This window comes from Cyphomyrmex costatus, unplaced genomic scaffold, assembly GCF_001594065.2.
Source record: "Cyphomyrmex costatus isolate MS0001 unplaced genomic scaffold, Ccosl1.0 scaffold157, whole genome shotgun sequence".
NCBI lineage: Eukaryota > Metazoa > Arthropoda > Insecta > Hymenoptera > Formicidae > Cyphomyrmex > Cyphomyrmex costatus.
Window position 1 is genome coordinate 942767 of NW_017275576.1, and position 15883 is coordinate 958649.

Genomic DNA, 15883 nt, shown 5'->3' on the forward strand with positions numbered 1-15883 from the left:
AAACCAGAACTGTGTATACGCATTGCGAAAACACAAAGCTTACGAATTAAGCTAAAAACATAATAATACAACTTTTGCGTCGTACTAAGAATTGGGACGAAATGCAATGACTGTATTCAAGGAATGTGTGTTATCTGTACTATTATGTTATATTATACTTTTATCGTTTATTAGACATAAAACAAGGACAAAACGACGTAATAGCGTTGATAGCGCGCTCCTAGAGAATGTAGTCAATATTTATCAAACAATTTAACATTTACTTACATGCAATAATACACTGAAAAAAATTAAATATTAATTTTAACTCGAAGACGTTAGGTGGATTTTCTGAGACATGCAAAAATGTTAAAATTAAACATTTTTGCACGTCTCAGAAACTCACTCAACGTCTTTGAATTAAAATTAACATTTTCTTTTTTACAATGTACGTTAAAAATGTGCTGACATTTACATATATTCAAAATATTGTGCTTATAGGAAAAAATCTTCCTTCTATATTATTTTTTTGATTTTCCATATTTTCCGACTAATATTTATGTTCCAACATAAACATATGTACAGAATTTGATGAAATTGTTAAATAATTCATTTTTGGTTTTATTACAATTTATATATTAATTTGTTATTTAAATGAATCTTTTTTTCGATGAAATCATATTATGCGTGTTTAAAAAAATTTAGACGTTAATCGAGGACATCTTGTTTTACACACACACATAGTCGTAGATAATTAACACTTTACAGATGAGAATATTCTTCATTTACAATACAAAAACTAGATTTGTAAAAAATATTACAAAGAGAACTGTTCTGTTTTTTTTACATTTCTGTTTTCTATATGCTTTTATTCAATTATAATAATTTTTTTGCTATTATGCATAACTACATATTATATTTTTTATACAAATTATGATTATGAGAATATTACTATTTCACAATAATAAATGTTTATATAAAACTTCAGTCAAATTTGTATGGTAAATCGCCTATTAATTACATATTCGCTTAATACGCTAGCATCGAAAAAACTTATCTTGTTTTGATTGCATTGGAAACGTAACGATTTTTTTTGTAATAAAATCATATTATTCATTCTGATTAATTACTGTATAATGTAAATCTAATCTGCTTTTGTGTGAAATTTCCAAACAACAAAAAGTAGATTATTATGATTAATGTTCATAATGCAAGTATCAGCCAATTCTTTACTTAACAATTAATCAGCCTTTGTGTGCGTTCTACTTGACTTTTGCAACGCTTTAAGAATCATTTCCTTTTTTTATTCATCGATTGTTAAACAAGGACAAATAATACTCATGATTGTTGCGGGCTTCAAGTAGAACCTTTGGAATGCACCTTTTATTGATCAAGAATCTATATTTGAGAACAAATGTCAGGAATAGACAAACGCTGACGTGAAATGCATTAAAGAAAAAGATATAATGACTAATCAATAAAAATTTCTTTATTATTCACTTTAATACGAAGTCCCATGTTTTCAGTCTCGCCTCGTCACGGATTACGTCACGTTCGCGTTCAGCCTTTAGCTGATCCCATCAATGTTATTTAAATTTAATTATTCATTCGATTTATTATACTACTGAATTGTTGTTTTTTTTTTGACAAACCACATGCACTTCGTGATGGCTGCGATAATTGTTTTGTTCCGTCTGACGAAAGACTCCTGCGCGACCGCTTATCAGTCAGTAAACAACTGCGTCGTTCGATTTCCGGTGAAACTGCTACGTGTTATAGTTACGAATAATCCCTGAGAGCTTGTATTTGCTTGGATTTCAAGGACCACGATTCAAGTTGGCTAACTACGCTTTCGTTCTTAGCATTCTGATGAAAATTGCAAATGTAAATGAAGTGATTAATTTGTCTATTCATCCAGAGACGGTCTTGAAGGCTAAAGCTTCTGTAATGTACACACACAAACTTTTTTCGTCAGTTTAATTTGTTTTATGTAAATATTGGTCGGATGTCCTGAGATTCAAGTGTATTTCTTATTTAGCAAAATTTTAAGCTATTAAGATATTTTCTACTAATTTATTATTATTTTTGTGCCATTCGTTAAAACAAAATTTACACAGAAAAATTAGTTTTGCTGAAGTATCAAAAATATAATTAGATACAAATTTGAAAATAATTTTGTTAGATCATTAAAATAATTACGTAGAATGCGCAAAATAATTGTTCTAATGTTAAGCTATTCTCTCTAAATTCTTTGGAGTAAAATCACACTCTATAGAGTGAAAATTAAGCCAGTCTTGAGAAAGAGTGGCTTAATTTTCAATCTATAAAAGTGAGATTTACTTTAAAAATTTTAAAGAATTTGTAACATTGCTTATCGGATATTCGTATATAATTTTTTGATGGTCTAACAAAATTATTTTCAAATCTATATTTACCTAAATTTGTAGATACTTCAGCAAAATCGTTCTTTCTATATAGATTCGTTAGCGTATCACTGTTCGTTCTTAATAAAGCGAATTATTCATTCTGATTCCGATTTCACGAATGCTGATGATGGTTGTGCAATAAATTGCAAGTTATTTGCATTAGATATGGTCTGCTGGGTGCTAGTGGATGCGGCAAAACAACCCTGCTATCTTGCATTGTCGGCCGGAGGAGATTAAATTCAGGAGAGATCTGGGTGCTGGGTGGCAAACCCGGGACAAAGGGCTCCGGGGTGCCTGGAAAAAGGGTTGGCTATATGCCACAGGAGATCGCTCTCTACGGCGAATTTACCATCCGCGAGACCATGATGTACTTCGGCTGGATATTCGGAATGTGCACGGCCGAGATCGTCGAGAGGTTGCGTTTCTTGCTGCAGTTTCTTGATCTGCCTTCGCAGAATCGTTTAGTGAAGAATCTCAGGTATAGATTTTTCACATTCGCGATGACGCAAGCGAAAATGTTCTTCGGTTAATATCAAATTACATTAACATGCAACTACAGTAACAAAATCTCGAATCAAATTCGTAAATACATAGTTTTGTAAAAATTTGTCAGTCTTTGCGCGATACATATTCAAGATTTCCATTTAATTTAAAAATGAATAATAAAATTCTTGCTGAACATTATTAATAAGTTAATATCAAATTTTTTTCATGCTAGTGGCGGTCAACAAAGGAGAGTATCTTTTGCAGTAGCTCTCATGCATGATCCAGAATTACTGATCTTGGATGAGCCAACTGTAGGTGTGGATCCACTGTTAAGACAAAGGTGCGTGATATACTTTTACATTAAATAAATTTCAGTTGCAAAAGCGCATCATGTCTCACACAACTATTATACGCAGTTTGCAGTATTAATAACTGACTTTCATTTACACGAGGTATACACGTAGTCAATAATCATCCTTAAAATTAGCGCAATTAGTTATCGTGGTAAATTGCGACTCGTGTTGAATTAATTTCCTGCTGTTGCCAGTCATTAAATGCATATATTTGACGTTAGTGGCATAATCAATAATAACATGCATATAATAAATTCAATATCACTATAACAACTTTATTAAATTTGTAAATTGGAATAAGTAGGTAAGCCACACACGAAATGCTCGAACAGGTTATAAATATTTTAATATGCCGCACTTACAAAAGGCAAAGTATCTAATATTAACATAACTATTTTCTAAATATTTTTGTTCAATAAATTAATATTATTGTTACCAATTCTTAATAAAAAATGCCACATAATATGTATTTCTATCCAGATAAGCCAGATAGTTTGTGAAGTTGCCGTCAACTGTCAAAGCAATTCATTTCTAGAAACTCAAGACAAAGTGCTTCGTCATTATGTGTCTTATGGGTTCGACATTAGACTACAGCAAACTGATAGCACTTTGTTGATATTAGTTTGCTTCTCCGAACTGATTTGTGATTGCAACATAAATGCATTTGTTGTCATCAAGTGTTATTTGTAACAAAAAGAAAAACAAATGGCAACATGACAACATATGTTAAAATATTAGTGACAGGCATATGAGGATATTTAATATTATTATAAACAGCGCACTATAGAAATCTCTGTTAAATGTGAAGATTTTTTTAAAAGATCCTCAATGACTTCGTTATTTTATAGTTATTCTTGACTAAGGCAAAAACAAAATAAGGAAGGAAAGAGTGAATTCGAGAGTGACGGGAATTCCTATTCGCACTTTCATTGAAAATCTAAATATAATATCGAGATTAAGTCGTGCGTACCAGCAGATTTGTCACCATTGCACTGAATCTGTAAGTCACGCTTTAAGCTTGACTTAAGTGAAAGTAATCACCCGCGCGGACTTAGGCGACGAATGACGAAAAATAAAATTAAACTTATGGAACGTGCTTCTTATAGTTTCTCCTGCGCGGCCTCTTTCTATTTGTTATTAAATGCAGCTACATAATACGAAATGAATAACGTGAACTTAAATTCAAAACGCGCTATAACGAGTTATAGTATATATTTAGTTATAGTTTTACGTTACACATATCATAGAATTTCGCAGAAACAAAGCAGCAGAGAATGGAAGTCTTGTTACTTGTAAAATGAAGTTACAGTTACAAGTTACTTTTGGGTAACTTTACTAATAACTACATTACTTTTTTTCAGTTACTGTAACGTAGTTACATATTTTTGATAACGATAACGAATTTTACTTTTATCGTTACTTTTGGCATACGATTGAACATGGTTCGATAGAAATTATTTTACACTTCTACATAATATATCGAATAAATATCTCAATTTGCCTCATATTTTACAGGTTTCAGAATTGTAAAACTATGTTTTTAAGAAAAAACTAAAAAATAAAGCTAAAATGTTATTATTATACACTGCTTTTATTAACGTTTAAATAAAAATATTACAAGAGTACAATTTTTAGACTGATTTTAAAAAGGAAAAATAACACAAAAAGTAATGAAGCGTGTTACTTTTTCAAGTAACGGTAACTATAACAAATTACTTCTAAAGATCGGTAATTATAGTAGTAACGGTAACTAGTTACTTTTTCTACTCGATAACGAGTAACTGCAACTTGTAACTTTTAAAAACTTTACATTTCCTGCATAACAGTGTATTGATAAATTTACGATTTTCTTAATGCTTAAGCTTATAGAAACTCAAAGCATTTTGTCTTTGCATGGTTAACTTCGACCTTTAAAATAAATAATATTGGTTGATTTAAATTCTATTAAGAATATATATACGATTCTTAGTTTTGAATATTTAAATTTAATAAATGTTTTATTGAAATATTTTAAAACATAGATATAATATATTTATAAGGAGTTTTGAGTAATAACATTATCACTCCTCATAAATATATTTATGTTAATCTATACAATTATACGAGGCTGTTAGCTTATAAATATTTAAATAATATCAGGCACAAATAAAGCGAAATGTAATATATCAAAATAGATTTATTTTGAACTAATCTATATAAATATTGGAAATTATTAAGGACAAAAGCAAAATCTATTTTTACATGATGTTTTATCTTGGACTGTGCAAAGGAACCAAGTTTGTTCATTCAAGAGAAAAATGATCGCTTTCATTTGCGAAACAAGTAAAGCGGATGATTAACCGAGATGCTTTCTACAATAACATCCTACTTTTACAACAGGAAATCAATTACTGTAATTACTATGTTGTTATCATCTTCTGCGTTTTGCTTCCACTAATATAAAATTCCCCGGTGCATAATAGAGAATTTCCCATGTGTTTTCGCGACCACATTCATACGTGACGCAAATGAAACAGAAATAATACATGTAGTTAGAAATCGTTATATGCTGAGTTAGGTATTTGTGAGAGACAATTTTATTAATGTCTTATAATACATTTTAAATTTATTTTATGATAATTGCCTCTCTTTTTCTAGATCTGCTAAGATAAATAAATTTTACAAACAGAAGAATTAAAAAAGAAATATTGTATCTGAGAGCAAAAGCTTTAAGCGCTTTGTTCATTATCTGAGAAAGTTTGCAACTTTGTTACGATCGTCTCAGCTTATTTTTCTCACTCTTTAATCGCACAAAATTGTCTCACGAAATGTTTATGGATTCGATCACTTTCTAGGAGAATATTATAGAAATCATAGCTCACTTTTAATTTAATCGTATTTTGGAATAGTCTACTTTAAAAATATGTTGCAATTTATACGTTAATCAATCATCAATTATCTCACTTTGTTGAGATGATGATTAAATTTCTGACACACGTTGGGTTATATTAACTGCGTAGCGTATCGAATTTTTTATGATTCATTAATTTTTATACTCGGTTTTTAATTATCTTTAGACTATAACGTTAATATACTGGTATGTGTAATAATGTTAGATATATTAAACTTTACAAAGTAAATTAATTACTGAAAAATTCATATTCCGTGTAAAATGCTTTTTTCTTATTATCACTTAATATATTAATTTTATATAATATATATATGTATTTAAATAAATTATTCTTTTGCGTGAAACAGTTAATAAAAGTTTTTCTAAAATGCAGTCACTTGCAAAAAAAGCGGTACACTGAAAAATTAAGAAAAATTTACCAAATTTCATACATTAATTGTGGCAATCTCGGAACTTCTTTATCAATTTTTCATTTTTTCACTTCGTCATCTGACATTTTGAAAATAATGGCCTAGTACAAATCTCATTCAAATTTCTTAAAGGGATACTTTAAGCTCCATTTTGCATTTTTAAACATATTTTTATCTTCATTATTCACAAAGTTATTGTTTGTACCTACAATGTTTTATCGTGATATACCCCATATATATTTTCTAAAATATATATAATATAGTAATTTAAACGTCGTGTCTACATTGAGCACAGCGACTTTCGACTTTTACTTTGTTACGGTCTAGTTTTATAAATTGATGACTGATCTCAACATTGTGCATGTATCGCAGCAGTTTAGCTCGAAAAATTAGCCTGTTGGCGAAAAGTGAATCCTCGCTTTCAAACACGATTCTGCAAGATCACGTCACGTTCTTTATGTATGGCACGATAATGCATCCTTTGCTTACTACATATGAAAAAGTTCTAATGTTTTTTAGTCTGATGTTATAAGGTTCAAGGTGCCAGGAAAGTTAAGAAGTCATGCAAGACTCACTGCGAGCGCGATATACTGCATAAATAATACATGAGTTTTATGTGTATATGCACACGTACGCATCACGTTGCAATGATGATTGCATGAATCCTCCCCCCTCCCCTTCAATTAGAATAATCAGGAACAACTAATCGGAATCCATCGTGATTCGCTACTGCAAAAATATGTCGTTAGTAATTGCAAAATAATAGTTGCATATGTTGTTGTACATTTTATTCTATTATATTTTTTATTACAAGTAGTTTTATTTAATTTCTCTTTTAATCAGACATTTATATACAGTTTATCTTCTTCCTTATATATATATTTTTTTTTTAAATATGTAAATATATACTGAAAAAAATGTGCATAATTAAGACATGCCTCGTGCTTTTTTATTTTTCAGCATATGGAACCACTTGGTTCAAATTACCAAAGATGGTAACAAAACGGTTATTATAACGACTCACTACATCGAAGAAGCCCGACAAGCACATACGGTAATATCGTTCTTTACTTATAAGACATTCTTCTTTACTTATAGATATCTTTACGTATAGACATCATTTTGTCAACATTGATTAATTCTAATCTGGAGATGACTAGGATTTTCTCCTGTTCACACATTAAAAATTGAAATGACGATAAAATGTAAATTAGACCAGGTTAATGAAAATATTTAAGTTTATATATCGGAAAAACAATTAATAAATAAATCGGCATAACAACCTCGATCGATGTAAATCGCGCCGCATTAATAAAAAATCTTACTAACGATTGACGTCTGTTGGCCGATTGCATGTCATTACCATGCCATTGGTTGGTTATTCCGCCTGCATATTACGCCAGGCACAAATTATAGTGTAGACCTACTGATCTCGATTTTTTACCGGCAATTTACGCGTATCTCACAATAAATAACATCAGAATGTTTGGCGCTTTCGTCGTCCTGAAAGATTTCCTTTTTCGACGAAGATTTATTCGATTTATTATTATTTTCCAACTTAAAATTTCCAATTAAATCGGAGACTCTAAAAAATGTAATAAATTAGTTTGACTGATAAAATTGCTCAGATAATAAAATTGGAAAAATAAATAAATGTGTTTTTTATGGAAACTTCTAGTACATGCTATGGATTTGTGTCTTGAGATCTAAATCGTAAATTCACATCTCCAATACAGTCGACCTACTATTAATCATGAATATGATAAAAACAATAATAGATAAATAATCTGTTCTATTAACAGATCGGTTTGATGAGGAGCGGTCGATTATTAGCTGAGGAGGCGCCTAGAACTCTATTGCAAATGTATAACTGCGCCTCCCTCGAAGAGGTCTTTTTGAAGCTGTCCAGAAAGCAGGGGCAGTACGCTCAACCTACAACAGAGTTGAATATCTCTAACAACATCAGCTTGGTGAGCGAAAAAGTTCAGAAAACCATTTTTCTTTTTTTTTTTTTTATTTTTATTCGTGTATTGTTCCGGAATTTTTGTGTAAATTTAAGAATCACAAATTTGGCACTTTGCACAATGTACGTAAGAGGCAATCAAATTATGGCTGATAGTAATTGGATTGTTGTCTTTATTGTATGATAAGGTAATTATCATTTATACAATAGTATTATTATATTATCTGTTAAAATATTTTGTAATTATCGGTATGTCGTCACACGGTTATCATATTTTTGAATAATAATTTTTTAATTTTTAGTTCTTAAAATTTCTTTTTTATTTCTTAATTTTTATCGTATTTCTGAATTTTTATTTCCATTGTTTTAATTTTTATTATATCATATTATACTTCAATGTAGATAAAACACTCATATAAAGCATATTAGGTTATATTGTTATCTTATATTCAATATTTTATTTTGTCTAATTAATTGCAGATAATTGATTAACTGTATGATCAATACATGTATTCAAGCAAAAAATTATTTGTTCGTTCCGTAGCAAATCTTGTATTATCTTATTTGCATTAATTAAATGTCGCCTCACGTGTTATTGCCACCAGCCACACGCTTCTTTGTCTTTACACACAGGCTTCTTTAAACTGGGGGAAAAAAGATGAGCCAGTGTACGTGACTGAGGAGTCCGGTGTTGTCGGTCTCAACTTCCACCAAAGCAAAGAGGTCCTGATATACGACTCTACCAATGGAATAGCAAATCATTATGATGTAAGAGATTATTTCAGGTGCACAGAGGATTAAATCCACTTAAAGTCGACACATGCGCTTCTTCTTTTGTTTTTGCTCCAGGCATGCAAATCCTTATGTTGTTGCAATTTATTAAAGTCAATTTAATGATCCTTACACTTCAACGTATAGAAATGAAATTATACAATAGATTACAAATTTAAATTTGTTATTTTTCTTTTTATTAGTTATATCAGTTGTTTTTAAAAAAGACATGCATCGCAGTTTTTGACCAAGAAACATAAAAAAATTATAGAACTATAAATAAAACTCTAAATTACTATTGTTAAATTATAGTTAATCATAACTTTATCTATAATCATTTTAATATAAATAACGATTTCGTGAAACAGATTAATGGCAAATCACTGCCAGGTGCGAAAGCCAGTTCTGTCCTGGAATGCGACGATTGCGGCGACTTCACAGACTGTTATAAGATCACCAGTTGGGGTAAAATCAAAGCGCTTCTGCAGAAAAACTTCTTGCGTATGTGGAGAAACATCGGGTACGTTTCCAACATAACAATTATTAGCGTAACAATTAATACTGAAGTTTTCATACATACTCTATTGTTTCTTTTTTTCGTTGAAATTCCTATTAAAAGATGTATCATTTACACATATTATATATAAATAAATTAAATAAATTAACAAAATTTAAGACAAGAAACAAGCAGTTGCTTGAATATGTTACCGAAAAAATATATTAATGTATAATATTAATGTCTTACGAAACAATTTATTTTCGCATAGTGTGATGCTGTTTATCTTTGCCTTGCCGGTGATGCAAGTGATCCTCTTTTGTCTGGCGATTGGGAGAGATCCTACGGGACTGAAACTGGCCATAGTGAATCATGAGATGTCTTACGAGAATATGTCGTGTCCCGTTTCGACGAACTGTAGTTTCACGTTTCTCAGTTGTCGGTATCTCAACTTCCTGGATAACGAGACGATGATAAAGGTCTTTTTACACAAAATTATATAATAAATCTACATAATATATTAATGCAACATAACTTGTTGTGATGCAATTCATTATAAGAGTGTGAACGAGACAATAAATATAATTCTAAATAAAATAGAAATTGATTTACAACTATCCGTAAAACGTAACTTTTGCTTCTTGTTCTATGTTCTATTTTCTATTACAGACGTATTATCCGGATCCAGAATCGGCGATGGACGCCGTACGTAAAGGTGAAGCTTGGGGCACTTTATACTTTACGGAAAACTTCACGGACGCTCTTGTAGCGAGGATGGCCTTAGGAAGAGATTCCGATGACGAGACTCTCGATCAAAGCGAAATCAGAGTTTGGCTGGATATGTCTAGTAAATATTTGTTCAGTGGATAGGAATTAATAATTCTTATTAGAAACGTTAAACTTAATCGTTGCTTAAATATGTTATTCATTCCACGTATTGAATTTATATTTATCATTTATCACTTTACGTTTTTATTTATTACTTTCAACGAAATATATTTTTATATTGATAAATTGATTGTTGAATCTTATTTTTGAAAGCCGTAATACTCATTTCGTATCACACTTCTTTTTATGCAGTGACTAAGCAATTGGCAATCGAATGTGTTTCTTTCCCATACATATATGTTTATTAAGGCATTTACTACACTTATTCATATTTATCAACGCATTGACTCATTGATGTAATTAACATTATGTATAGACGTGTTAATAGCCACATTTCGAATACAGTTTGCTTTGGATATATACACTGTGAAATCTCGCAATTTCAGATCAACAAGTGGGCCTGATGCTTGCGAGGAACCTTCAATATACGTATAGAGATTTTGCCAAGGATCTTTTATCGGCTTGTGAACAGAATACAAAACTGGCTGACGTGCCAATTCAATTCAAGGAACCCATTTACGGCACCAATGAGCCCAGCTTCACGGACTTTGTGGCACCAGGTGTAATATTGACGTAAGTTCAATAATATTTTATTTTTTTATATATATAAACATTTATTAATACTTAAGTTAATTAATATTTATTTAATCCGATTTTTAATTTGTATATATTCTTCACTTTTGAAAAATTCAAGATCTTTGTACCTTTAAATTAAAGTCACTTAATAAAAGTAATGAACTTAATCCTCTCCCTTCCTTCGTTTGCATAAACACTTAAAAAATTTTACCCATGATATAACACAATTTTTCAAAGTTGATTTTAATTAACAGTATTGTTTTCTTCCTGGCGGTTGCGTTAACATCATCGGCGCTAATTATCGAGAGGATGGAGGGTCTACTGGACCGAAGCTGGGTAGCTGGCGTATCGCCCGGTGAAATCTTATTCTCCCATGTGGTCACGCAATTCGTAGTGATGTGTGGTCAGACAGCCCTGGTGTTGATCTTTATGATCCTGGTGTTTGGCGTCGAATGCAAAGGTGACATCGGCTGGGTTATCATACTGACGATCCTTCAAGGACTCTGCGGCATGTGCTTTGGTAAGATGAGATATTATCCAGATAACAAAAGGTGTTTAAAATCATAAGATGTTTCTTGCGTCTAAATGACGATTTAAAGACGTCTTTTGTCATAATTTTAGACTTTGTGTTGGTTGAGTATACCTCCTTATTCATAATGTATACGTAAAAAGAAAAACACAGTTCGACAAATTAATAATGACTTTTTACAATTTCTGAGAAAAAGATGTAAATCCTTTTTTACAAAAGTGCAAATAAGATGTTTTTATTTTTTTACTCTTTGCATAAGCGAATTCCGACGATTAGAAAACAAGATTAATGTATACATGTCAATATCGAACCAAAGTATCGACTACAAATATATTCAGATATTTAAAAATTACTTATATTCATTCTAAATAAATATTGTATTGAGTATATTGAATAACGAATAGACTTTTCTAAAAAGAAAATTAAACAAAGCGACTTTCAGATAATTGATTGATGGATTTTTTATGCATGGTACAGCTGTGAAAGGTCTGATTAGATAAGCCCTTGAAGAAGAAAGTTTTGAAAATTAAAGTGTATTTCTAAAAATCGATAGTGAATATGAATAATTAAAAAATATCTAGTCGATATTTTATTCATAATTTTTTATTAGATATTTTTATATCGAGCAGCAAAAAATATTGAATATTTGATATTATTGAATAACAACAAATATCTCTAAAACAAGGATTATAATCTGGATTTCCCTACTTCTCGCAGGGTTCGTAATTTCGGCCATTTGCGAACTTGAAAGAAATGCCATTCAGCTGGCTCTAGGCAGCTTCTATCCTACGCTTCTTCTCAGCGGTACGTATGGCATTACAAAGCTTGTGGAAGTGATAGACATAGTATTTTTTAAATTCGTGTTTTTATTTGTAATATTATAGTGTATCTAAAAATTACGTTTATATAAAATTTGTACGAGAATTGGAATGTTGCTCTTATCGATCAGATTGAATTGCAGATAATACTCTTGATATCATATTACTCTAAAATAAATATGATAATCATTTTGTCTTCGATAAATTGAATTTATCGCTCTTATAGTAAGCAGTTGTTTTGATCTAAATGTCACGTGTTGAAATCTTTACTGTATCTACCAGAAGTGAAAGTCGGCCAATATCCACGCGCGCCGTGCTCTAATCAAATTGCTACACGAACTGTTTGCTAAATCTGCACTCTCTGATTCGCTCTGTCTGAATAAGTGTAAATTTAATATTTAATATTTAAAAAAATTTATAGAAGACTTGAGAAAATTAGAAAAAATTAAAATTGATAATTTGCTGCTGAAAGCAGACATGTGAAAGTTAAATCAAATTGAGAATAAATGAACATAAAATAAAGAAAAGAACATATATTAGTCGATTATTCGGCGAACTTTATTTTAAAGTTTACTTGATTTTTCCGATATTTGCAGGTGTAATATGGCCAGTGGAAGGCATGCCGACGATTCTTCGGTACATCTCGCAAGGTCTACCACTGACGATGGCGACGACCGCCTTGCGTTCTATGCTGACCCGCGGCTGGAGTATCACAGAGCCGAATGTCTACAACGGCTACATATCCACCATCATCTGGATCGTCGTGTTCCTCACGATAAGCTTACTGGTGCTGAAATTTAAGCGCGGATAAAAGCTGCTCACATAATTTTCGCTCTCATGTTTAGACTGTATTCGGTGTATAGTGATTTGCGAACATTTCGTAACGGATAGACAATCAGGAAGCAAGTGTTCCCCGAAGAGGAACGAATCAGTCGGAAATTGGTGTTCGAACGTGCGTTCGACAGATGTGACATCGCAACTCGGGACTCGCGTTTCCATCCGGAAGCGAAGCGATCCTTCGAAGATGATCTACTTCGTTCATCCGTTTTATAACTGTATTATAACTGGAGTTAAAATTAATGGAGCGTTAGTTAGGAACCGTACAGAATTAGCGGAGACTGTAGACGCAATTGAATGTTGATAGCCGAAAATGATATTTGGAGAACTGTTTGGACCTTGTCGTTCATGAAAGTTCCACGATTCAAGAAAGGTCCTTCCTTCTAGAAACATAATATTCGATAAAGATATTTTCTACCCAAAAAAAATTTACATTCAACTGCCATCGTTTAATTGATGTCCGGCTGCATTTCTGGAGTTTTCGAAATGAAGAACAGAAGATACATTAGTCGGTAAATCGACTTTAATTCCAAATGTAACGCCGATACGATCTCGCAGCATTCTCCGCCGTGAATGGACCTCCAATACATGTGATGCTCCTATGTGCGCTGAATGTGTTTTCAAAGCTCATGAATCGCGCGTACATGTGCGTGTGTGTATTATTATATGTTATACGTATGTGTACGTGTGTGTGTGTGTGTGTGTGTTTATATGCATAATTATAGGAACTTTCAAATAAATGTACAATATATAAATGTACGATAAATGTATACATTTGTACGTACGATGATGATAAGCGTGAGACTGCCGCGTTTACTTCATGCGTCTGTTTGTAGGGATTATATTTGTATTTGGCGTCTGTAAAAATTAATGCGGATGCCCGAGAATATCGCCAGAGTTCTCCTTGAATCGATCTCTTGAGAATCACGATCGAGGGAAATAGAATCGACGTTTTCCATTTACATGACTATTGGTCGACACAAATGTCGTTCTATCTTTGTTACTCTCTCTCTCTCTGAAGTTAAGAAAGATAGAATAAAGTTTGTATCGACTTGTGTCACTGAATGGAAAACACTCTATGTCGACCCAAGTTAGCTTCAAAAAGAAACACGATAGTGTCACTGCACTTGTTTCAGCGCCGAAACACTATCGTGTTCTCTGATAAGAAAAAGCGTTTATCATATATAAAGATTGTACTATTGTAGACAATAATGTTTCGAATGATTTAATAACATTAATTTATGTTTGCAGTATAATTTAACATAAACATTTATAAAGATAAGTTGATTTTATTATTTTTATGTAAAAGCTGGAATATTTTACACAATTATGCAGTAAAAAAGAGAATAAATAACAGAAAACAAAAAATAAAAAACAGAGAATAAAGTGTTTTGATATGTGACGCCCGGAACAAATAAATTTGGGTCTTATTTGTACTTAAATCTTTTTTTCACAAAGAATCGTTTAAGTAATTTGGCAAAGAGGTCAAAAATAGGAAAAGTAAAAATGCGTTTGATAGCACTGTGTTTTACGTAAAGAATATTAAGAACAGTATTCTATTCCCCCTGGTCGCGCCTATTCACGTTCGGAATAGCACAAATAGAATTTACGCGTTTGCAATTAAAAATTAAATCTGTCACGTGTATTGTGGACAATGAGTGATGTTACCATCGCTGGACCACACGTAATCCTCATTAGCGATCGTAACGAGATGTCTGGGTGTGACATCTTTACGAAGCTATTTATTGGAGATCTGGTGAAGGGGTCCTGATAAATATCATCCCTTGGGTTAAAATGGGATGTAGTTAATAAGTTTAAGTAAGTTAATAGGTAAGAGTTAATTATATATATATACTCGTAGCGCGATTCTATACTTGCCCATGACTTTAAGTACATGCATACGTATTTTATTTAACTCACAATGCAATTGAAAGCAGATTAAACAATCGGAAACAAAAAGCGACAGTTCCGTCATTCAAAAAACTTATAATTATAGACTTTATTTTATTATATATATACAATATTACATATATAATGAAATATATATATAATATATATAATTAAAGATATATATTACATATATATTTTACATGCGTTTTTATATATTCTTATTTGTTACAAATTATTTATTATAAATCATGTATGTATACGACGATTTGTAACAAGTAAAAATATATTACATCATATTGAAAATTTTTATTATTAATTCATAATGACCTAATATCAGCTCATAAACTACAATAATATTTATGTAACAAAAGTTATTTGCCATATATGGCAGTTATTCAGTGGTGTATATGATAGATGAAAATTGTAAATGATGTAATCACTCCAAGAAAAAAATCAATGCGATTTTACATACATGTATGCTGCAACGTATAAAGAATTCTTGACGATAATATTGATTTTTTTATATATAAATAAATTATATATTAATTGTATATTATTGTGATGATACGTA

At 31.2% G+C, this 15883-nt stretch overlaps 1 protein-coding gene across 2 annotated transcripts in view; it reads left to right on the plus strand.

Moving 5' to 3' along the window:
* snu (ABC-type transporter snustorr) overlaps positions 1-14132 on the plus strand; it is a 48233-nt gene extending 34101 nt beyond the window's left edge. For both annotated transcript variants that reach the window (XM_018552212.1, XM_018552213.1), the window contains exons 3-14: positions 2569-2883; positions 3124-3231; positions 7505-7598; positions 8347-8514; positions 9141-9275; positions 9647-9798; positions 10046-10253; positions 10444-10621; positions 11049-11235; positions 11493-11758; positions 12485-12571; positions 13182-14132. In XM_018552212.1, coding sequence (XP_018407714.1) covers positions 2569-2883; positions 3124-3231; positions 7505-7598; positions 8347-8514; positions 9141-9275; positions 9647-9798; positions 10046-10253; positions 10444-10621; positions 11049-11235; positions 11493-11758; positions 12485-12571; positions 13182-13396 — 2113 coding nt within the window. In that variant the 3' untranslated portion in view covers positions 13397-14132. The remainder of the gene's footprint in view (positions 1-2568; positions 2884-3123; positions 3232-7504; positions 7599-8346; positions 8515-9140; positions 9276-9646; positions 9799-10045; positions 10254-10443; positions 10622-11048; positions 11236-11492; positions 11759-12484; positions 12572-13181) is intronic.
* Positions 14133-15883: the final 1751 nt, after the last annotated feature.